Source organism: Prorops nasuta, unplaced genomic scaffold (genome assembly GCF_024137725.1).
Source record: "Prorops nasuta isolate Cenicafe-Biocafe unplaced genomic scaffold, Cenicafe_Pnas_1.2 PNAS00009, whole genome shotgun sequence".
Classification (NCBI taxonomy): Eukaryota; Metazoa; Arthropoda; class Insecta; order Hymenoptera; family Bethylidae; genus Prorops; species Prorops nasuta.
Genome location: NW_027116806.1, coordinates 8,073,818 through 8,099,454, shown reverse-complemented (window position 1 = coordinate 8,099,454; position 25,637 = coordinate 8,073,818). Strand labels below are relative to the sequence as shown.

The window sequence follows — 25,637 nt, the reverse complement described above, 5'->3', positions numbered from 1 at the left end:
TCCCACACACATACACAGAAGACTATATATAAATAAATATAAATCTTTATTTATTATCAAATCATTCTCCTGGTGGATTTGCATCGAGCCAATTGGCACGCAGCACCCTCGATCCACGAGTATGAAATATGTACGATTATTGTAGGATTCGGGGGGGGGGGGGGGAGAGGGGAGTGATGCAAAGAAGAGGAGTAGGAACAGGAGAAATGCCATGGATTATTTTATACAGTCAATAAAAGCAATCAGATTGCTCGAGTAGACGTTCGATTCTATGGTATATAGTATACCGTTTCGAGGCGAAGTTTCTCAGCAAAAGAATTCGTTTCGCTCTATCTACGTGCGCGCACTGCAGTAGAAGTAGAATCTTGAAGATCGGGATGAGCATACAACGTTATACCATATTTCCGATAGAAAAGGATGAGTAAAAAGGACGATCGTGTTCTTCTTGCCAATAGACGATCCTACAACGATCGTGACCGCATTGAACGTGACTCCTATTATCGAACAAAGTCTTCTCTTGTGGTAGATCTATGTGTATTATATATAAAAACAATATAACCGTACAGCACACATCTCGGACTAACACAAGCAATCTTTTTTCTTTCTTTTTATTCTTTTATTGTATCCTTATATTCCTAGCACGCACAAAGTATCATATTGGAATTATAAAAGAATTACTGCATTTCTATGAAAGGCTCAACCATTTCATACGTTTACCACCGAGAAATGCAATCTCATTCAATTTGTCCTTTGATGTTATTAGGTAGTTTCTCTTAATTGTCCCATCCAATTCAATTTTTAAACATTCCCGTAGAGTTGAGAAAATGAAGCCCTGCATCTTTATTAGGATGTTTTTTCAACCGCCGCAGCGAAGGAAGAATCCAAAATACCATTACGTCAGATAGGTAGCACTGTGTGTATAAATTACACGTAGAGAATTTTACGATCGAGACACAGTCCAGCATCTCGTCATTGACCGTTGCATTACGTTCCATCGAAGCGTGAAACGTTAATGCGGTTATAACGCTAATCATGCCATGGATAAGGTTCGAGTAGTACGTAGATTGCATATATATGGAAGCTTTTGCAATTTACCAATTGGAAGAGTAAAAAATTGTTGGGTTAAATCTTATGTTTTTTTCACGACAGTTATTACTTGTAGTGTTTATCAGAATTGGGATGGGAAATTGTGCTCTCTCTCTCTCTCTAGGAATAAATTGTACGATGGATCATAAGACGTACAGTTTCAGACATGATATCTACCGGAAGCCGATTCTCGCGATCTTCTGTTAGTCGAAATCAAATGTAGGTATAATTGGAATGGGAGAGTATACATATATACATATATAGGGAAGGCCAGTTGTTGATGGCGTGGCGGAACGAGCGGAGCAAAGTCGAGCCGCGGCGAGTGAGGAAGGTACCGTTCGAAAATTCCACGAAGGGAATTCCCTGGAGTCGTTCGAGTCGTTCCCCGCCCGACTCAGTACCGCCGCGCGGCCTTTGCCTGACGAACGTATACCGTACCTCTTTAATTAAATACGACATTCCCCTCCGCAACGAGCGATACTCTCCGGATGAGAAAAACGCGTGCATCATTAGGAAAGACCCGCTTGATCCTTTATCCTTCCTTCCTCCCTCCCTCCCTGCTTTCACGCTTTAGCAAATTGAATGATTTAATGTCCGAAACTACCTGTCGTATAACGTTGGAGGGGGTATTTGGATAAATAGCAATGCTTCACTTTATTTAATTCATTATATAGTCGCTGTTTATCGTTTCTTAATACTAAGTTTTCGTTCGCGTCTCTAGAAATTATACTAGGCACTCCTACATTTATTTATTAAAAGGTATACTATAACAGCAATACAGCAGATAATCGAAATTCAGCATGTACTGAAGGAACCTTCGTTTGAGGCCTTCGTCAGGTTAAACTAATAATTAGCTGAATTAGATATTGTGCTTATAATAACCGACTAATTAGAAGCGAATTAGGCTAATCAACATGCAATTTTAATTAGACATTTGTTCAGATATTCAAGCGAGATTCGTTTTAGAATATCAGGCAAAAAACTCTGCTCATTTTACTCTTGCAATTTTAAATAAGTACATATATATATATATATATATATATACTCATGGATTTAACAAGAATTATCAATCTTTTCTTTCGTCATATACCAACCTCTGCTTTTTTCTGTCTTTTAGCGAAGGCGAGATGGCCCCGAACGCGGAGGAGGAGCTCATGGTGCTGAAGCCTTGGGGAGCACAGCCAGAAAAGGTGAGAAATTATCAAAGTACCGCTAATTAGACATTCAATCCTACATATACCAATACCTGGAGATAAAATCGACGAGAAACAAGCTCTCCACTATACTCTGATCGTTTATGCAGGAAAGGTTGGACACGAAAGCTTAAATTTTCGAAGCAACCTGAAGTTTTCAATGTATATATGTATATTTATATAGACACTCTATAGGAAAGGTGTGTAAATAAAAGGGTTTATTGGACTTTATACAAACATCTCTTCGAAGCTCTTATATCAGCCTTGTGTACACTTTTCATTTGATCAATCAGTGATCGCACCGCGTATTATACTTTTATTCGCAAAGAAATAAACAAAACTGACTTTCTCCTGGAAAGTTCATCTTTCCTTGAAAAATAAACCGCTACTCTGAATTCTTGTTTCAAGTGGAACAGGAGATTTTTTTTTCAGTGTAAGTAGACCTCGATATTATATATATCTATATACATATACGCGCGAATGCACGAAACTTTCATAGCCACCGGGCTATTATAAGGCGTAGCTATATTAAATCATTGATCGCTTGGACTGCGATGAAATTTGAAGAAATTGATTACAGGAAAGACGCTACGTTGTGTTGCCTAAAAAAAAAGATGAGAGGCTGTCGTATATGGTTACACGTTGAATAGTTCAGAATACTTTCTGTTTTACATGCGCTTATTTGCAATTATTCATGCACACACCAGCGTAATACACGGAGATTAATCGGAGATGCTGTGGATGGCTAGAATGGGATTTATCGATGGATTTAAGTTTTTCTTTTATGAAATTCTTCACGCGTGCTGCAGAGATATACATTATATGCCTCGCTATAATAACGAGTATAGTAGACTGCAGTACTGGCCAGAGTCTCTACACCCATGATGAGCTATTTCATCTGGCCTATCCAGCAAAACCAAGCAACAATTTCACTTTAATGGGTGTGAAAGTAACAGCCATCCTCCTCGACTGAAGAAAATGGAAATCACCGGAAGGATGTACTCAAAACCAGATGACGTGTAGCGAGACCAGTTGTAAAAACGTTCTAATGACGCGACGATGATAAAAACGTATTATGGCGACCAGCACTTTTGTCATGTCCTCTTGCAGCCAATTCCATAAATCATTCATGCTGAAATGTAGGGATGTGTTCCTTCGTCGGTTCGTCTCTTCGAGAGAACGATGTGTGTTAGAGGTTTGCCTGTATTTTCCTGCAAAATTCGCTGCATAGTCGAGCTCTCATCTAAATGTTTCTGCAGGAAGAATCGAGACGATGTATATATAAGTAGTGTTGCAGTTTTGTCGTATCAAGGGTTATTTTTTCGACGAAATTACTTGAATGGCGCCAGTCGATCAATATCGCGCTGTTAATTGGTTACGGGAAGGGTATACGTACGTCACGCAACGTAACGAGAGGTGAGATTGAAATTTTAATTGCGTCCGCCGCAAGTTTTTCGAGCTAAATGAAGCGAACCTCCAGCTCGTAGCCTCCGTGCGCGCAAACATCTCATCATGGCTGCATCGGTTCGATGTTGACGCGTGCCGTTCCTCCCTTTAACGATCAGCATATCAGCATCGTAAACTGCGTTCTATGTCGAAGCTAAACAGGCCTTACTCTTACTATATATACACATAACTATATAATGCCTCAATTCGTGAACAATTTAAGAAAATGCTCCTGCAATATGTATATAGGAACATAATTTAATTTTGATGTTGGATCAAAGGGGGGGGGGGGCCCTATATCCAGTATGTTTCTTTCAGCTTAACACGAAATTCATAAAAATAAAATTGTGCAAAAGAAACAGAACGAGGCATACGTTAACTAGGCTTAACTATATATTCGCTAATATATCGTTCTCCACCATTTCTATATAATATTTCAATAATTTTTTTTTTCACTAGTCCGTCTTATAAAGTAGGTCAAGTTCTCGAAGAAAGAAAAGGAAGAAGGTGGTACAGGAATATATCGCATGTGCAAAGCGAACCAACAATTACACGATTAAAGTGTTCCTTCATATACAGTTAAATATTATTAGCATCCTTCCATGCAAGATCTATTTAGGTGTTTCTGTTCCGATCAGCAGATCAAATCGGCGACATTCCGAAGATCGTCGCTTATATCGAGAGCAGATCGCAACCTTGGCATCCGGCCTTCCAGTCGCTCTGCTTGCGATCTATACACAGTCCTGTTACATCATAACCTCGAGCCTCGAGAGCAGTCCCCTATACCTCTTGATTTATCGCCAGAGCAATGAGGGGAGCTCCTTCCTTTTGAGAAGCAGCAAATTTACGAACGAAACTGTAAAGGCCAATTTGAAAAAAAGAAACAATTCGTTTTTGATTATCTCATCCATTTTTGATGTTTGGCAAAGATTCTGTCGTTATAGTAACTGACTTCTCTATTTATGAAATTGACTCGGTTTTATGAAGTCTGAGCAGTTTATTGACACCGCGGTATCGCTTGGATAATCTAATTATGAGATCGTAATGTGTACTTGTATATATATATATATATATATATATATGTACGTATGGAAATTGTGAGTAGACGGCAAGCGTACACTGTGCAGCCGTCCATTGACGTTTCTACAGGACTGCCTTTTCTCACAGTGCAGCAACGCGTAGTGTAAGCCATGCAGTCGAGCTGCATAGTATCCCGTAAAGGTCTAACGGATGTGTTAATATTATGTACTCCTTGAATATATCCATAAATATTTAAATAGTAACTTTAATACAACCATAAAATATAGGATTTAATTTTTTATGTTTTTATCAATTTCTGCTTCTTCGTATATGGAACCTAGAAAAAACCAGCTTCACCTGTAAAAAAAGGCGGCAAGTACATAAATCGTCTAGCGTAAATAATATAGTAAAATAAAATATTTCAGTTAAAAGAATGAGTGAAATCCTAATGTTAGGCAAGTATATATTTTAATTTTTGTCACGGAAAAATATAAGCTTGCCTAATATTAGGATTTTACTAATTCTTTTAACTGGAATAATTTATTTTACTATATTTATTTATACGTTAAACGATTTATGTACTTGCTGACGCCTTTTTTTGCAGGCGAAGCTTTCATATTTGTGACTTTTAAGGGATTTTTTAATTATAAACGAAGAAAAGTGCGAATATCGGTGAATTTATTGAAAAATAATGCTGATTTTGCACGTCCGCGCGATAAAAAAGAAAATTCAGGCCACTTTTCGCACTTGCGAGAATAAAATTCGAAAATCTGTCGCGACGCCGGATTCGAAAAAATAAAAATAAACATGGCGGAGGGATATCGGAAGGGGAGAGAACGTGCTCGGACAAATGCGAAAACGGGAGCACACTTCAAAACCATAAGAACATAGGCGACAAAAAGATCTGTCTATGTTTTCCATCATTTCCAGTAATCGAAAAAGGAAATCAAATTTATGTCGTTTTATACCGAAACCGTTTAATTTGGTAGTTTATTAAGCTTTAAAATAAAATCATTGAAATTTGTACAGGCTATGAGAGTCCTTGACACTTTTGCCTTGGCCGCTGCATGTTTACAAACACAACACACAAACCAGCACACGCATTTTCCACCGGTAAGACGGCCAAAAACTTGCCGTCGAGACACTACCATCTCTTCATGAGTGTCCTTGCATCTATTCTCTGGCTGCACAGCATCAGTTTTTTGTTTAAAAACGATATAGTGAGGCTCGGGCCAATCGTTAAAATCTTTAATAGAATTAAAGAATTAAAATATCAAGATAATGATACCTTTTCATATATCGACGCGCTGCATAATACAATATGTATAATATATATGTTTATCATCTGTCTGAGAGAAGTTGGAGAACGGAACGAATGGTGGAGCTTCGCGCGAGTAATGCACTGACACCGCTGTATTTCTGTACATTGCAGCTACAGTATAGTTCTATGCTGTACTGTTGTGTATCGGCTGGAGCCGGATACCGAGGAAATCCGATAATCACTATAATCCCTTCGATTTATGGTTTGGAAGCATCGTGAAATTAGCGAAGCATCCTCTTCTATAATACATACATATATTTCATAGCTCGAACGTGCGCTTGCAATTCACACGATCGCGATCGTGCGCGCGGTTTCTTTCTTTCTTTATTCCTTTCGTATCACTGCGACCATGCAGAGTGAAATTCTCGTTTTCCTTCAATGATTGAATTTTTTTTTAGGCTGTAGATGCTTGGATTTCAAAGCAAATTAATGATAGTAATGATAAAGATAAATTGGAGAAATAAAAATACATGGAATTTGATTTTTCAGCAGGAACGTTTGAGGCCACCCACTTACAACGCCGAGGATTACGCAATCGCTCTGAGGAGATGGGGAAGACGTCCATTAGGCTCGGTTCAAGATTCTCAGGGTACTTTGCCATCGACCACTAGCTCCAGCTCCGGTTATGCGTCAGGAAGTGGTGAAATGACCTTGAGACAATTTACCTCGGTCAGCGAGCTCTTGAATAAACTCAGAGCCGATCTTCGACTTGCATTCCCAAGGTAAGCTGCGACGATCCATTCGGTTTCACGTCCGCGAGCAATTATCATAATTTACCTTGCAGCAAAGTATCTATATACCGTATACTTAGTGTCGTATTTTTCAAAACCATATCTGACCCATCAGGAAAAATTAGCTACCATTTTTTATTTATGTGACGAGAGAATCAAATGGATTATGTGTTATTCTTTGAGGAAGAGATGGCCTAGCAATTATTTATGCATAATATATATACATACATATATAATTTTTCAAAATTTATGGTTACATACTAGTTTGAGGTTGAAGCTAAATACGCAGGCGCTCGCGAAATGGGCTTATAGCCTCTGTAACCTCGAATCAATCAACCAGGAAGAGACGTATATAGTTCCTCGGAGATATTTACAGTTACTTTTTATGGATTTTATTTTCGTCCAACGTGGTCTTCCCCCAAACCTTTGCCAAACAGTAATGGGGACTTGAATATATTACAGTTAATATAGTTTATACTAATTATAACCAATGATATAATTTTGTGCAACTAAATAAATTGTTTGGTAAATATTATTGAGGAAAATTATTCTAGATATCTTGGCGTATAGGTACTGTGTCCCATAGGTCCGACAATTTGAAAGAGTATTTATTCTAATTGTAATTATAAAACGTGGTTTGGTTGTTGCTCTTGCTTTCTGAATGTGTAAAGTGATAATTTACTGAAAAATGGTAATAATATGTGGTCTTAATGATGATATTGGATAAATATATAACTAGGAAGGGGGAAAGGGGTATTGAATTAAAATAATAATAAAAAAGTATAACACATACACAACAAAATATCAGATCCGAAGCTATTCATACATTTCCTATAAGCTAAACGAAAAACTAAATTACCAACTCGCAGGATGTTGATCGCGCTATGTCATTCACACTAGGTTTCTTAGTAATAGGTAGAATGGAGGGGGGGGGGGGGACTGGAGAAAAGATTCTCTTAACGTGTTCCACAACGTTACAGCATATAGAATATTATGATAGCATACGAGGACGAAGCGGACCTATGCAACAATTAAGAAACTTGAAGCTTACAGAGTCAATCTACACAAAACTGGTTTATGTCTACGCGTTTGATTTCTTGAAGAATTTTCAAAGATCCCGGATAATGATGTAAATACTGGTATACGGCGGTAATTATTAAAGATGTAGTATATGTATACGCATTACGGATGCAGTTTAACTCATTCATAATATACTTTCCTATAGTAAAAGTATTATTCTGTATAGAATTTTTAATGTCAATAAGCAATATCACTGGCATCTATATGATCCGTTTTTTCAACATTTAAATTCGTTCTACAAAGGTACAAAGTCTTGCTTTCGTGTATATACTATATTGTATGTGTATAGCTGGATCCGTAAAATAAAATGACCGTGACCATGGATTGGACGTAAAATTTTCTTTAACAAATCCTGTTTAACTTTGAAAATAATAATAGATATTAGTTTTTTGCGTAAGGCCATTTTAAGCGTCTTTAAATTTGCTGTTAGAATGGTCTTATACAAAAAATTGATATTTCTTCTAATTCCAAAGATAAATAGAATTTTATGTTCATGGTCTGGGTCGTATCATCTTGCAGACCCTGTATACGTATATAATAACGATGCGTGACACCATAGCTTCGTAATGTTTGCGCAATCACTAATTACCAATTAGCTTTCTAAAATAACTGCTTAAATAATAGATATTAGCTCCCCCGATAATCATCTTGTACGATCTATTACTGCAGAGATTAGCGTGACTTGTGGCTTATTAGGCTTAAGCTTAAGGGAGTCTACACGCGTGATTAATTAAACGAACGTGACTAACGCGTCGAAATTCGACTTGATTCTCGACTGACGCAACTCTCATAATTAAGCTGTAGGGAACTAGCAATTTTTTACACAAATTTAACCATTTTTTCGAGTAAAATTACATATACATTAAATAGAAATTTTCACATACGTTTAGTATCTGTATCAAACAAAATATTTATGATTTATCTATGTTTCTGAAAAAAACCACAAGATGCTGTTACCTTTTAAATGATTAAAACTGTCAATTTTCTAAATATACAATTCTTTTACGTAATAATTCGAAAGAAAAGTCGAAAAAATAATAAGGTATATATAAACTCCGTTATTGTATATACATTTACTATACTAAATCCTTGTGTAATTGTATTCCCGTCTAACATGCACATTTTTCGAGATTTATACAAATAGGCAGATCTTTGGTACCTAGCCGATATGCCAGAGCGCGGCATGTGATCAATGAAAGGATCATGCCCCAGATAAATCGAGCTATAATACTGCCTCCCCCGATAAGATAACCTGTGTATATATAAGTAGCGACCTAGAATAAGCGAACGGCTTTATTCCAGATATTACGGCTATAACTGTAACGCGACGCGATTCTATGCTGTGCGATCCAATCTGCAAATCGATTCGAACGAAGCGCATCCTTGATCTTGAAGATCGCACGACTCGTGCTTGTGTCTTCTACAAATACCAGCTGGAGCGCTCCCAACAGCATTTCTTAAATTACTCTGTGCTATCCTCTCTCTCTCTCTCTCTCTCTCTCTCTCTCTCTCTCATCTTTCTAACTGATAATTTTAAGTAATTTATGCTCGAGGGAATATATCTTAACTCTTGTACACTCTGTAGTTTTCATGTCCAACCAAAAAGGTCATCTCATCTCGGTCATATTCTCGATGTAATTTACGAAGCCATTTGTATACTTGAATTCTGTCAACGCTATAACGGGCGGAAATTATAATTAATAGCTCATATACTAACTGTAAATCAATACAGCTGCTCGCGATTTACATGCAAGTTTATGTATAGGTGTACGCGAAATGCCTGACGGATTCCGATGATTGTCCAGCTTACACGATCTTAGGAAACTTTTAATGATTACGAGTGTAATATTGCGTCATTGGTTCAATTCTCGTATAGATTTCACATTTCTTCATTTCTTTGTCTGATTGCGAATGAACCAAGGCAAAACTGCGCTTATCTAACGTAAAATCTTGGATTTGAGAGTTGATAAGGTTTGGTGGGGAGGGCGAGGAACTAGGAAGCGTCTGGTTGATGAGGTCGAAGGAACTCGATGGAAGCGGCAGCTCTGTTCTGCTCAGCTGCTCGGCATCTGCGGCCAGGCGAAGAGGAAGTTATAGGGAGGCCATCTCTTCTGTTGTAGATGCTGCTAGCCGATTAGAAGCGCGCGCGAAGACCTCAAGCTAATTAGGCACAGAGGAGGGATCATCTTAATGATTTCATGCGCGCGCGCGCAGGAAAATTATATCGTGCGAAACTCGACAATTTGTCTTTTACTAAATCTACGGATTAAACTACGCACGGTTAAAGAAAAAATACTGATTTAAAGACTTTTTTCTCTCCAGCTTTTGTGTATATCTATATACGGTGTGAAGGTATGCTTAGGAGAAATGTTAATCACAGATTGCTGAGATAATTACAAACAAAAAAGTCTTATGAATTTTTTTTCTATCACTTTTCGTTTTCGAAATATTCCTATTTTAAATGGACCAATGAAGGACCGCGCGAAGTAGGGGAAACGCATTGAAAGCGTAGTAACGGCGTCCCCTCTCCGCCTCTCAGCGACTCCCCACTACCTCACTGACACGGTTCCTCGCACGCTATTGGTTGGAATTAAAAAGGATATATTTCAAAAAGGAGAAGTGATGGCAAAAAATTTCATAAGACTTTTTTATCAGTAATTATCTCAAGAATCTGCAATTACAATTACTTCTGTACATGACTTTACACCGTATATATATATATATATATATATATATATATATTATAGATATATAACATGTACCTACATAGAGCGATAAAACACAAGATCTCCCAACTTTAATTATTGCTTTACTTTCTCGACTTACGAGGATAAGAAGAGATTCCTTAAGCACGAAATGTCATGTGATATATCGCACTGGAGTGATAATACACTATCCAAGTAATATATGGCCTAGTTGGTTGGCGCGATGTGTCGAAGCGCGTGCGAGAGGAGAGAAGAGGAGCCACGACCGGCCACCGAACCCGCCACCACTTGCCTTATACCTTCCCTCTTTCCTCGCACCACTTGCTTTTACCTTCTCTCTACTTGGTTTTCCTCGCGCGCATGGCGCACTAGCTTTGTTTCTTTCTTTTGCTTCCGGCCAGCGCGTGTAATTCGAATGCGTAAGCGCTTCCTATATACTTGATGAAAAGCAGAAGGAACGAGCGGAGTCTCGAGCAGGCGCGTTCTTTTCACGCGTGCGATATCAGATCCCCTGGCTTTTCCTTTCTTCGTACCGAGCTGAGCTGATTCCAAAGCCGGCCGGCCGATCACCCGCGCCCGCGCCCGCTCACACCCGCACTATTACTACTGCTGACGACTTTCTTCCGCAAAACGAGTAGTGCGCGAATAATAAGATTGCGCGCAGCATATCTAAGCGGAATATTAAACAATAGATATTTATTCTCTCCTTCCGCGCATAATCGCTTCCTTCCGCACATGCAACTATATTACATTTTAAAATTTCCATCACAGAGCACTCATGGAAGATCCTCGCGAGACTCGTCGCAGAATTAATGTCTATTGATTTTCTAAATGTGAACTGTTAGATGGGAAATAAGTTGTCTCTTAACGCGCATAGCTATATGCTTATATATATATTGTTTGACTCATACGAATTTATTATATTGCTCAAGCGTCGTACTTTTGAATTTCATAGTGAGCAGTGATCGAGATCGAGATTGACGCGAGGCTGGGTTGACCTTCGAAATCTACCTCATGTATATATATGTACTGTAGCTGCTTATAATGTATACCTACCATAAAAACACTTTCATTTTAGTTGCCGGATTTTTAGTTTACTTTTGGCCTCTGCTCCCTGTACGTTCATCGTCTGCTTTACCTAAGCAGCTCTTATCCTGATTCGTGCGTGATGAGAAATTGGAGTATTTTTAAGGGGAAACATTTAGCATATTGCGATAAGGATAAGCGCGTGTAGTTTGCCTTGGTAAAATAAATGTTCCTTTCTTCTTTGCCGGAATTCTGATAAAACTTGGAGCAACTGCGAAGCCTATACTGTGTCGTATATATATGTATGCTTACCTGTCGCTCCGGAATGTGCAATGGAAATTATATTGTTGATCCAATTGGCAAAGAGTGTTATGGTCTCCCGTTCCTTCCTTTCTTCCTCTCCGGCAACCTACACGATATGACGTATTTACGGTTTTATCACTCTTCGTCGCGTCTATAATAAGGAATAATGGAAGCAGCCGTTTAGTGCTTCCTTCCATAAGTTTTGCGATACCGTGGGATTTTTATGCCCCCCCCCCTCTTTCTATAGCCCTTTGGCATATACACCATAGAAACTGCAAGGTACAGTAGGGGAACCAAAATCCCACGATATCCCAACACTGTTTTTCATTCATGCTGCAAGAAATATACGTGCGTGCACGTGCACTTTGCGTCTAGTATGATCGTTCGGTGGATTTTTATCAAATATTACTAGAGCTCCACCTTGTCCAATAAAACTATGTATACCATGCAGTACCACGTATAATTTTTCTCCGGCTACGACTTTACGACTATTTTACGCACGGCAAAACAATCGCACTCCTCGTAAAATACTTTTCCATTATCAGTACTATACATACGTATATGTTTATGTGTACCTTTAAAAGCGCAAACTACAAAGGGCCATATAGGTACGTCCACAGTACGTTTAATATCTAAAAGAAGAGAGCTGCGTGAAAGGAACTGGCATCTGCGTGGGAAAATGAAAAACTTTTGTTGGTAAAATTTTTTCATTTTCCCACTCAGCTTTTAGTTATCCAGCCCTTATATTGTCATAGATGGGACACCTTGTATAAATGCATTAACGCGCCTATACCAAATTTATTTCAACAAGAATAAAAGTGTACGGACACGATCTATCAGATGAAGTAAAATTTAATAGAGATGAGAAGAAGAGATGTGGACCATGCTAACCTAGAAACTCCTACGACTTGGTAATTTGAGATAGTCTACTATATAAGTTTTCAGCTTTCATTTTTGCAACTCGTGGGAAGAAGAAATACAAGAGGAGTAGTGTCATATATACATATGTACCACGTGCAACGTATAAAGAAACGACCACACTGTAATGCAAGGAAAGGGTGGATTCCTGAGTGTAGCCTGATGAAAAATTGTCCAATTGACAGAAAAATCTATTCGGTATTTTTCAAGACGTAAACGTAGAAAAATTTATATTTTGCCTCACTTCGACTGTTGTACGACCTTCAACTTTTTTCATAGGACATCACTCAGGAATCCACCCCTGCATTACAGTGCAGTTGTCTCTCTCTCTCTCTCTCTCTCTCTCTATATATATATATATATATATATATATATATAATACGAGCTATAGAATGTTAGGACTATCATCGGACGACAAGTTAATGAAGCCATTGTCCGTTTGCGTTGTTGGCTTTTTGGTCTCGACGGACCGAGCCTGCTATCCGAACAGCCTCGTCCGAGCGATATGTATTTCCTATACTCTGCTGATCCCGAGTGGAGTGTAACTATCTTCGAGGACTCGAGCGAGCAAGGAGTAATTGGCTGCGGGCGAGTACGTAGTCTCCGGTGCGGCGGCTCCTTGTTAACCGAAAAACCTTGGGTCAGTCCGCACGACAGCCTTGATTTATAGTTTATCTTTTACGGTGTCGCCTTCTGCAAAGCGTCACGTGCTCGCTAACGGGATCTTGCGCAAGGAATCTTCCGCTCCGCTCCCCGTCACCTTAAATGGTAGTATAGTTATACCCCTTTCTCGCACTTATTGCACAACTATATGTACCCCCGTTTAAACATTCGCAAAAACGCTAATTCTTTATCATTTCGCTTTATCCGTTTATGATTTAAATATAAATCGTGATGCGAGTTTAGGTTATATGCTGCGTATACATATATATAGCGAGGCTAATTTTAATTCATGTCGAAAAAAGGATCATCTTCAAGTTCGACGAATGGTCAGGTTCTGGTCATTGGAAAAACTTTACTGGTTTAACGAGCAGGATATCGAGGGATGGCGCAATCCCTTCGATATATTATTAATAATGCGTGTGGAATTCAGACAAGAAGCAGAGAAAAATGTTCGGTATGCGCCATTGCGGGCCGTCGCCGCGTCAAAAGCACTTTTTCTCTCTTGTCAGGAATGATCGTTCAATCTTTATTTAATTTCTCCTCGGAAAATCTTACTTAATTAGTCTGTACCGTGGATTTTATTAATGCGAAGATTCCATTTGCAATTAATAAATCAAGAGCAAGTGAGAAGTCGAGTATAATATCAATAAATTGCAGCAAGTTTCGCGATTCCCGCTGTCGAGGCCATTATTATAATTCCTCTTCTTGCAGTGGCATAGTCCGGCTGGAGCTGCAACAGGAAAACAAACAATTTCCTATTAATCTTAATTCGATGCTGGTTAGAATTAAATCCCACTTCTTCTTCGCTCATATAACCATTATAAAATTATGAGAGATTAATAGAGGAGGAGGGTTTTTTTTTGCTAAAAAGTTCTTTCTTGCAACAATTTGTCCATGCCCCAACGTTTTCCGCACATTTGTCGAACGCCAGGAGTACAGTTTCTAGCAGTAAATGGATAATAGTTGTAAAAATTGAGGATGGATAATCGCAGGCGAATACTAAAGAAAAAGGGCAGAGAGCTGCTGGAAATGACAGAGATCTGGTATATACGATAAACGCAATTTATCGTGCAGGAAAACTGGTTTTAGGGCTCGCGAATCGGTTCGGGATAGAAAAAAGCGGCATTTCTTGCCGGAGGGAGGAAAGAGCGATTAACTATGGCGATTGACTCGCGTGACTAATTTCAATTTTGCGTCACATACAGAAGGAAGTGCGTTGCGGTGCGGTGCGGTGCGGTGGAGGCTATTAAAAGGAGCTTATCGCGAGGATTATATGTTTCAGCTTCGTGCAGGAGTTTGCGTCGCCGCCGGCTGACGGTGTTACCTTGTTGTTGGAGACGCTGAGGGGAGTCCAGCTGGCCCAGAGCAGCCCGCCGGGCTCGGCAGGGCAGACAGGATTGCGGATGGGAAGCCGTCGAGCCGCCCTCGACGAGCTGGGTTGCGTCGAGTGCCTCGCGGCCTGCGCCGAAAGATCACCCGATGCCTCGAGACTGCTGGTCCAGGCTCAACCTGGACTCTTAGCTCTCGCTGTTTGCCTCACCAGTAGTCTCAACCGTTCCAGAGTCCTTGCTCTTCAGGTCGCTATTTTTTCTATATCAACAAACTGACGAAAAATCAAACAAAACTCCTCTTTCAATTCCATCAGCGAGAGGAAAGATTGTAAACAAAAAGATTTAACTTTCCTGATGATTCCGGCTTTCGTAACCAATTCTTTATTTCTTATCTATTAAATTCATAGTAAGAATTTTTATACAAATTATTATTGAGTTGGAAAAATTATATTCAAATACATACAGGAAATCCTATTTTAATACCCTACTCTGAATAAAGTTTTTATTGTTGCAGATTGTAGAAAAGAAATATATCAAACAAAACTTGTTTCGCTTTAAGGTGGACATAAGATTGTATAATTGGTTTTGTTTCAAAAGGTCATTTGAAGGTTACGTAAACGACACTTTCAGTTTTTTAAATGGAAAAAAATATTTCGTTATTTCATATCTTTTTAGATTATCTCAAGATCTTTGCAAGTTCCTCCTTACATTTTTTTCATTTCATCCGGTCGTTTACGAGAAAATATCAATTTAGAAGTATAAGAACGTAAGCGACTATGCAAGTGTGCGCGTAGCTGTCATATACACTACTTCAACCAAACTTACAATTATATGCAGTTTCAAATCGCATGCAATATCTCGTAAACTATGAGATGAAATTAAAAAATTGTAAATATGGTTAATGAAAGCTTTTCCAATAAGTTATGAGAATATGCAGTAAACAAATAGATCCACCGAATAAAAAATACAAAGTGGCCTTCGTTTAACCTTGAGATGACCTTACAAGATTTCCAAGAATTCAACATGTTTTTTTTTCTGTAATACAAAATAAAAAACTTATTCAGGGTTGAATATTAAAATTAAACACCTTATATTTGCATTATATAAATGAATGCAGTTGATTACATTAGAAATTTTTCATTGCAGCTACTGACGAAAGTTTGCCAAACTCCTGGAGGACACGCTGTAGTTTCCGAAGCCGTTTCAACATTGAGATTGAGATACGGAGAAGGTGGGAGATTTAGATTTCTGGCTGGTGCCCTTCTAGCTTCGAGAGCGGCGATAGCTCTGCGAGTGGCCGGCGTCTCGTTCCTCAACGCTTTCCTCAAGTCTGCGCCTAGGTCTCAAACGAGATTGTACATTCAGGTAACAAATAAAACTACAACAGAGATAATGATGAAAGCTGGCGTGTAAATAAAAAAATTAATTACCTATATAAAATACATAATTTTTTTCTTTAAAGGCCGAAGCCTGCGAAGCTGGATTGGAGCCTCGAGTCCTTGAAGAGTGGCTGAGAGAAATTTCCGGTCACGAGGAGGATCCGTTGACCGAACTCCTGCACAAGGAAGTCCAAAGGTGGTCCCAAAATTGCGTTGACGTGGAGATGTTGCAGCGACGTGCAGCCAGGGCAGAGGATACGTGTCGGCTCCTCAGCAAGAAAATCTCGTCTCTTCAAGCTCAGTTGCAGAAGCTTCAGCTGGAAAAGCTGAACAATTACAATCTGAACGACCGTGACAGAAAAAAATCGTTGAACGGCCTAAATGCCGCAGCCACTGTTAAACAAACGAGCAAGAATAAGGTATCCTCGAACGCCGAAGATGAGGGTATCAGCTCCTCCGAAAGGTCCAGCAGTCCCGAAGATAGAAAAGAATCGAGTAGCAATAGCAACAGAGAGAAGAAGATCGAAAACGATAATGGTATACAGGACAACGATCAGGAAACAACGATAGAGGACGTTATCGAGGAGCTTAGAATTATTGTCAAAGATGCCGAAGAGGAGTTTGACGATAAAAATGCTGCTGGCCTCGTGATTCATCAAGCATTCAGTAATAATAATAATAATAATAGTAATAGCAGTAGTAATAGAGAGGATAGGAGAATCACTTGCTCCGGAGATCCAAAGGACTGCCAAACGCAGTCCTTGGATAATTCGCAAAGTTACCTTTACGAAAAAATAGCGAAGAGGGATGCTGGTTCGCGCGACTGGAACCGAGCCCATTCATGTTCGAAGATGAGCATAGACCTGCAGGACAATACTACTGCTGCATCGCAGCAGAATCAGTCGAAAGGAGAGCAGGTTACGTATTTCGGTAACGAGGATTTCAAGCTGTCGAGTGCTGGCGATTCGCGAAGGAGGGCCTTCTCGAAATCATCGGTGCAGGATGGAAGCGTGAAGATAATGGTGAAAGGAGCGGATGTGGAGGAAGCGATAGTACCAGCGATTCTTCATCCTCAACCACCAAGAAGAAGCCCGCCTTCTCTATCAACAATCATGGCCGTGCGTAACTGCGATCTGGTCGATCCTGAAGAGGCCTATCGCGACGATGAAATCGAGGAAGAAGAGGAAGAAACGCTAGGGGATGGCAGCGATTCCCTATTGAGTGCTTCCAGGCTCAAATACAATCATCCTCGCAAGTCGTCCGTAATCGGAAACAACGCCATGTTTATATCGCCCAATAAGGATACAGTCATCGACCAAATTTCATCGAAGAGCTTGAATGACCTTGGACGATTCGACGACAGCATCGCTGCAGAAAAAAGCTGCAGAATCTCTCTGAATCGAGAGGAGGGAAAGCTCGATAATTACAAGTCGAGCGAGACTCTGAAGATTTACGAGAGCGTGAGACACACGAACGAGCATACGGTGCTCCGTAAGCACAGTGAAAAGTACAGAAACGGTCCTGCCGACGCAGAGAAGAGAAAATTACTTGGAAGATCGGCCAGTCACGATTACCTCTTGCAGGAGTCCTCTGTGTCCAGCCTCAACTCCAGAAGATCAATGGGAGGACATAGTAGCAGCAGCAGCAGGAGCAGCAGCGTCGACTATGGAATTAGAAAATTCGAGAGTCTCAAGAGCCTCGACGAGCAGCGCAGTTTGCAAAATTACAATGGATCTCCGCGGCAGTGGTCTGATAATCTCAAAGACTTTCACGAAAAGTTTATCCCTCGACACACCGAGAACGACGCTAAATCCAGAATTCGAAGATCCGAGTCCTTCCATCACGCGATTAGAAAGGACAAGGAACAGTGTGCTTCGAGAACTGGTAGCGACAGCGGACTCTTCTACATCACCGATTACAATCTGGAACCGGTGCATATTAATCCTCCTAAGCCAAGATCCGTAGATCCCCCAAAATCGCCCAATCTTCTCTGCACGAAGTCTCTCGACAGGATCGACGAAGGTCTAGACTCCATGGTGGACATAGTTATTACGAAGGAGAAAAATAAGTGGGCGATTTGCAGTCGACAACGGTCAAAGTCTAAAAGCTCCAAGGAAGAGAAGAAATTACGAGTGAGCAGAAGCAAGTCGACCAGGCAAAATTTGGATAGATCCAGCAAGGATGATCAGATGGTCGTGCCGGACAGACTATTTCTGAAAAACGATCATCACCTTTACAACAACATTTCTCTCAGGAACGATCAGCTGTACGAGGACCAAACCAATGAGAGATTGTGGGCCTATGAGAATCAGATAAATTCTCCTAGAAAAAATATTGATTTTCAGATAAGCAACGATACACCTATCATACTACCTAAATCCGGAGCAGCTAACAAATTTCTTGGCAAATCAAGCGATACTGCTATTTTTGCTGGTCGTACATACGATACTTTTGGCCTGGGGAAAAATCGTTTCAATGCTGGCAAATATTCTGGACATCAAATGATTAAGGAGAATGTCGTTGCAGGACGAAGGAATACAACGTCAGCTGTCATTGGGACGCGTGGAAAAGTAACGGACGTTATTTCCGGTTTATACTAAAATTATATATTTTTTTATACCTATATACAAATTGCCACTTTCCCATTCTCCCGTCTCTCCGACCAATTTCCCTCATTGCTCAAATCAGAATTTGCGCATCTCATACGATCCTCTCACTATTGCAATATGCTTTATAGAGAGAAGCAGCGTGCAATATTTACGAGTATTATACATATAGCATTTCGAAAATGCATATTAATTTATCCTTCATAGTCTATATTTTACCTCTATGTATTTACTCGAGCTCGCGAGAATTTGGTGATGGATCGATATTCGTAACTTGAAAATGTGCAATATAATAATATTGAATCTATAATTAGATTTTTTCTTTTCGACCAATTATTATAAGAAAAAAGAATAAATTAGCTTCAGATCGAAGACTGTACGGTACAAGTACCTAATTATGTATGTGTAAATATGATATCAGTTATAACTATACATTAATATCCAATCCCGATCAAGTTATGTGGATTCTTTATCTATTACTCTCTAATGTAATAGTTTTGAGAAACTTTAAGTTTTTAATACCAAAATTGTAGAAAATTTCTTTCTTCATTAGTTGTTATGAATTCTCTTTTCCCTCTTTAGTTTCTACAAACTTGGTGCGGATATTCATACAAAACTTAAAGCAAATACTTTAGTACTTAAGATCAGAAGTAAAATTATTAAAACATAAAATACTAATTGTTATTTCGCATTTAACTTATTATGTTCAATCTTTAGTATAATAAGAAATTATATCATTTTTGTAATTGTTTCCATTAATTAAAATTTGTTTGTAAATTACCACGATTGCTTATTTCCTCACGATAATAAAGATTGCTTTCTATAATGAGAGCAAAACTACTTGGGGTAAATGGCTAATGATACAATCGCTGGTAATTTTTTTTCTTTTTTACAGTTTTATTTAAGAAAACGATAATAATTATGGTAATAAAATTTTACAAGTTTCAATGCAATGATACTAACTATAGTACCATTATCTAATACCTTTAATAAATACGTGTTATATCGTATATCATTAATTTTTAAATTTAATGAACATACAAAAAATGGTCAATGCAAGAAGCATCAATTTGTAAGTACGTGCTTCTTGCCTATATAAAAAGTCATTATTTCAATTGATTTAAAGAGAGCTACTGGTATCACTTTTTTTCTCTATAAGATCTATCAAAAGTTTCCAATACTGTCTAGAACGGAGATTTTCATGGCATGCTTTAGTGAAGCAGCATTTCATTAATCTATATGAAAAATAAGTCTTTTGAGATTTATGTAAACATATCGAAATCACATAACCAGGGTGTTGCAGGGCAAAAATTAAAAAGTAAAAAGTAGAAAAGCAAATTCCTTCAATTTCAGCTGGCAGTTGCATGTAATAATGTAGTCGTAACTTCACTCAGCTCATACGAAGGTGCATGTGCATTCCTATGAACCAGAACAGGATTATTTGTTACTGAAGAGTCCTCGTACTTATTGCGACTCATTTCGATAAGTTGTGTGGATGAATCATCTGAAAGCAAATGTTAAATTTGAGTCTTTTATTTTTCAAGATTCTACCCATCTCGAGAGGCAGTATTTTAATGTTAACTTAAGGGGAAATTTACCGCTGCGAGTATTGGACAATAAATAATTTAGTTCCTCTTGAGTCGAGACATATTGAAACTCTTCACCACAGGCGCCTCTTAAAACAGCAATAACGTCCGTTCGAGGGTTGTAAAAATAAAGGCCTTGCTTACGATTGTTAAATTCGGTTATCAATGATGCAATTCCCTGTTTAAATTAAAAAACAAAAATGGATTCTAGCCAGATGCTATTTTAAGTACATTGATAAAAAATAAATTCAACGTTATTTTTGCATACTTTCGCAGCTGTAAAATCGGCTCCTAAAACATATCGGCAGTCGACCACAACAGGCATTTGACTAGATCCCTCCTTTTTGCCAGCATTACCCACGGACTGTTTGATAAAGTCTACAGCAGGGAAATACAAGCTATTTCCTGGCGTGATGAGCAAATATTCTGCTCCAGAACTCGTCTATATAGAAAGTTGAACGATTAATCTTGAAGTTTTCCTTTCATAATTTAATGTAGGAAGATTCCAATTAATGAGAAAAATACTTACCGTATATTTTTCAACGTGTACAGTTGGTCGAGCAGACGGATATAAAAGAAATATGATATTAGTACCAACGCCCAATAATATTCCATATTCGACACCAATGATAAGGCAGAATAAGAATGTAACGAACATCGGAATAAGATCTTTCTTACTGGATCTCCACATTAACTTGACAACTTCGTACTCGATCATATAAATAACAGCGCAGATAATCACTGCTGCCAGAGATGCTAAAAAAACCTTCAATCGTTAATGAATCAACAAACATTTACAACTGTATGATGTTACATTATCTTTGTATCAAACCTTTTGGTATGAAGTAAAAATAGGGCGTAAGTAAACTTAGCGCAAGCAGAATAACGAGTCCTGTATATAATCCTCCCATTTGTGTTTTTACACCACTAACATGATTGACAGCTGATCTACTAAACGAGCCAGTAACTGGCATGGCGCTGGCAAAGGATCCAAGTACGTTACAAATTCCAAGTGTGAACAATTCTTGTGTAGCGTCAATTTTTTCACCATTCGAGAAGGCTTTTGCTATTGCTACATTGCCCAGCACACCAATAATAGGTACCAGTACGATTGCTGGACCAAGTTGTGAACACATTTCTGTGAATCCTAAAGTCTGGTTGTTCTGAGTTGTTGAGAACGGAGGTAATCCAAACGGTGGCAAGCCAGATCGTACAGGCCCGGTAAGGATGAAGGGTGAGCTCGATTTTTCACTTTCCATATTGTATGCAATAATTGAGCAGAACGTTACAATAATGGCATTTCTGGCTGTTGACACGAGCCAAATTATTTTCATTGCAACGCGCTGCGTGGTGGTTGGTTTATTTTCACAGGTTCCAAGTCTTATGTCTTTCATTTTCTTAGGAAATGTAACAGAGAATACACATATATATTAAAAGTTCTAAGACATTTCAATATATAATTCTATCTCAAATCTTTAACGGGAATTTTAAATGGGTCATCATTGGGCAACTCACTCGGAATAAAAGAAGAATAGCAATACAGGTGAAACTCATTCCAGCATCCCAAGGACTCGTATCCCCAACGTGCTGAAAAACTTTAGTGAGTGTATCTAGAAATCCTGATGAAGAAATCTTCAATCCAAGGAGACCCTTGAGTTGGGACACAACGATTATAACTGACGTTGCTGAAGTAAAACCTACTGTCACTGGTACTGATATAAAATCTATGAGAACACCTATAAAAAAATAAATAGGTGAAACATAGTACGGCTGTAATTTTCACATTTATCCTTTCATCAATTATACTAACTATAGCAGTAAAAATATTCTTTGAATATTGATTATACTTATTTGTTAGTCTATACAGTGTGTATTTTACCTAAATGCAAAAAGCCCATCAGGAGCTGCAGGCAACCAGTTAGAAATGCGAGTAATATGGCAAAATCCACGCTTCCATGTTGAACATATTCGTGGGTCATTAAAGCCATAAGTGCAGTTGGACCAATCGTTATATCCTTGCAGGACCCAAATACAACATAAACGATAGCTCCGGTAAATGCAGAATAAAGACCATACTGCAAGAAGAGAAAGTATTAAAATATATACCGTATATTTGCACAATATAATAATTAATCGGAGAAAGGCTTTCATATTTCTATGTATAGCAATTCAGTCTTCTATTGGAAATACCTGAGGCTCTAATCCAGCCAGAGTAGCATAGGCTAATCCTTGTGGCATCACGGTCAAGCCAACAGTAATTCCGGCAATTAAATCACAAATAAATTTCTCCGAGTTATATCTAGGCAGCCAGTTTAAAATTGGTATTCGTTTCTTTAAATTTTTCTTAAATTGAGCACCACCCTTCTTCTTCAATCCTTCTTTTAAACTCATTTTCGAGTTTTTAAACGAGATATCCGAAACTGCAAGAAAACAGTAATACTTGTAGAGATCTCCCTTTTAAACGTAAACATACATTGTTATCTTCGCAAAGAGGATAAAAATTAATTGAATTAATTAAAAGGAACAAGTGACTGAACAAAAATTCTACGCATTTGCAAGCAATTTGATAACGATATCGTTACGGTATAGGCTCCTTCGTGCCTTATCACCGAAAGGCGGCTAATAGATATTTATATAATATATATGTGCTCGTATATATGCCTGAAGAATTCTTACTTAGATAATTTAGTCACGCATGGGTTTTAAATGTCTCAATTGGCTCAAATGTCTCTGTCTGGCTCATATCGCTTAATTAATATCTGGAATTTGCGGTCTTCAACTTCTACACACGTATTTAGTATACGACACATATAGTAAATAAAAAAAATGTTTGATTGATTTAAATAAATCTGTTTTTAGAACGTAAGCGTGCTACTTGATTATTTTCCTTAAATTCATGAAATTTTATTAAATCTTTTAAAAATTGATTTGATTCAAGAAAATATTTATATAAATAAATCGGCTATATATAGAGAACTCATCATTTAAGCGCTCCAAAGCATGCGTGCATCTAAGAAGATATTTAGGTTTATCTCAATTATCATTAAAGATATCAACAAACAGTTTGCTTAAGACCTCTCTGAATGTGCAAAAAGCAATAGATTTCGAAAATATTTTGTAGAAACATTTGATTTCTGTTATAATGATAGTATTTTGAGAGTCAGGGCCTGTATTCTAAAAAATATCAATGTACATATTTAATTGGCATTATCCAAATAAATATCTATTTAAATCACAAAGGCTTCTCTCTCTCTCTCTCTCTCTCTCTCTCTCTCTCTCGGAACAAATCTGATATCATTGTCTAATCAAATTATATGCATACACGATTCCCATAACCAGGAGAAAAGTCTTCGATTTTACTATATGTATCATTATATTTCATTGAAATACCTGTGAGAGCAAAGTCCGGTAATGGGTGGTGCATAAGCAAGCACAGGTGTGAAAGTGGACAACTTTCCCGAAAATAAAAACAAGTTTTCTTGCACCACGTGAATTACGTCTTGTAAAAACCTCTGTCCAATTTTTACTGTGGTGATTTATCAGTATGAAATGTCTAATATATAATCTACATACACATAGTATGTTAATTATTATATATACAAGCTTCGACAGTTAAAACACCCAAGAGCATAGTTGTAAGAAGATACATATTTCCAAAACTATAAGAAATATTATAACTTTGCATAGGACCTTTTCGAAACATCTTACCATTTGTATTTATAAAAGTGTCCTATGTAAAAATGTAATATCTTTTATTGTTTTATGAATACGCGTCTTTTTACATCCACAGTCTTAGGTATTTTAACTGGCGTACCCTATATATATACATATGTTCATAATACAACTATAGGTACACGCAAAGAGCTTTGACTGACGAAGAAAAGTTTTCTTTAACTTATTTTATACAAGTCTCGGCAAACCTCATTACAATTACCAATCGATAATAATATTACAATGAGCAAAAATTATAACCTTCGTTGTTTTTGCAGATGTTGCAAAGCGAATCATTCCAAGCGCAAATAGTAGGCAGGATACTCGTTACACGTTACGAGTAAAATGCATCGTATTGTCATTTTTATGCCATTTTTATGCGAGGCGAAAATATTACTTACCACTATACGTGTCCTTGCGCTATTGTGTAACAAGTGGAAATAATATAATGAAATATTTATTTACATATACATTTCTTTACAATTATTAGCACACTATTTTTTTTGTTTAATAAAAATCATTTGATTATGCATGAATTGCGAATAAAGTATGTGCACTTTTATTCGAATCAATACAGGTGTAATAACATTTATTCAATTGATATAAATTTTATTTTGCAAACGAAACTAAATTTGCCACTCTTATAATTACAATCTAATCACATATCAGCACAGCATTCTATTAGCGCTAAACCTAGACTAATTGTCTCATGAATTTATCTTATGTAGGTCAAATGTATTTTAGCTTGTGCATTGCTCGAACGAAAAATCCTATAGAGAACATCAGAAAGCTTTCAATGACTTTATTGCCATCACGAAAAATTTATTTTTCCTTTACTAATCAAATATCATTATATATACGTACAAAAAATTGACGTAGATAATATAATTAGTTGAGCGTAAATGTTTGCAAGAAACCACCAATGTTAATGGTACGTAGATAATCCTCCTTCGAGAAAGTATTGATCGAAGATAAAAACAGGCTTTCTTTATATATTTATTGTTATAATATGTTTGTTTTTAAATAGAGCTTAATTTCATGAAGAAACGTCACAACATGTAACTTAAAATATTATGTATTATAAAACGAAAACAATAAATTTTATAACCTCTGTGGTGAGAGGTACAACTTACCTGCTATAGAAAGTTGATTAGTTTCTTGGAAGAGTTTGATATATAAATGTGACTGTGATTGTTATTGTTTACATTTTTCAAATAGAAAACATGACAAATGTCGAAAAACCGCGTGGAATTCCCTTCGAATGGAGTGTCGACTGAACCAATGGCAGTATGGCACAGGCACAACACACCCGGCATATAGTTTGTTAGTTATGTATTAATATATATGCTTTCCTCCATGATTTTCCTCTCCTATGACCAGCGATGACTGAAACTTCGAATTCCTGCCAATAGAGGATCTGTTCCTGCTCTCTCTCTCTCTCTCTCTCTCTCCTCGTTTACGCTGTGATTGCCTGTGAATCCCTGGGCGCGTTCCGTTATTTACTGTGAGTACTTAATCTATAGTTTGCATGA

At 37.9% G+C, this 25,637-nt stretch overlaps 2 protein-coding genes across 7 annotated transcripts in view; one reads left to right on the top strand and one right to left on the bottom strand.

The window, feature by feature from the left end:
- mwh (multiple wing hairs) overlaps positions 1–19,639 on the top strand; it is a 36,732-nt gene extending 17,093 nt beyond the window's left edge. For 2 of the 6 annotated variants that reach the window (XM_066731876.1, XM_066731875.1), the window contains exons 3-7: positions 2,204–2,276; positions 6,556–6,788; positions 14,775–15,069; positions 15,970–16,188; positions 16,286–19,638. In XM_066731876.1, coding sequence (XP_066587973.1) covers positions 2,204–2,276; positions 6,556–6,788; positions 14,775–15,069; positions 15,970–16,188; positions 16,286–18,802 — 3,337 coding nt within the window. In that variant the 3' untranslated portion in view covers positions 18,803–19,638. Of the gene's footprint in view, positions 1–1,597; positions 1,846–2,203; positions 2,277–6,555; positions 6,789–14,774; positions 15,070–15,969; positions 16,189–16,285 lie in introns of those variants that run through there. The other 4 variants (XM_066731879.1, XM_066731877.1, XM_066731880.1 and 1 more) reach the window with 4 other exon arrangements.
- A 69-nt stretch (positions 19,640–19,708) lies between these two features.
- Positions 19,709–25,470, bottom strand: LOC136776230 (sodium-independent sulfate anion transporter-like). Its single transcript, XM_066731612.1, has 9 exons — positions 25,239–25,470; positions 22,585–22,814; positions 22,274–22,469; positions 21,910–22,130; positions 21,227–21,791; positions 20,924–21,150; positions 20,663–20,836; positions 20,407–20,572; positions 19,709–20,312 (listed from the first exon to the last, which is right to left on the bottom strand). Exons 2-9 carry the CDS (start codon positions 22,783–22,785, stop codon positions 20,158–20,160), a joined length of 1,905 nt encoding a protein of 634 aa, XP_066587709.1. The 5' UTR covers positions 22,786–22,814; positions 25,239–25,470; the 3' UTR covers positions 19,709–20,157.
- Between the last annotated feature and the right edge of the window lie 167 nt (positions 25,471–25,637).

Excerpts from the sequence above, each read along its gene's own strand:
- LOC136776230 (XM_066731612.1), bottom strand. The coding sequence starts at position 22,785 with ATGAGTTTAAAAGAAGGATTGAAGAAGAAGGGTGGTGCTCAATTTAAG. Across the intron at positions 22,131-22,273 it reads GATGGGCTTTTTGCATTTAG|GTGTTCTCATAGATTTTATA; the intron begins GTAAAATACACA and ends ATTTTTTTATAG. Across the intron at positions 20,573-20,662 it reads CCGATTTTACAGCTGCGAAA|GGAATTGCATCATTGATAAC; the intron begins GTATGCAAAAAT and ends TAATTTAAACAG.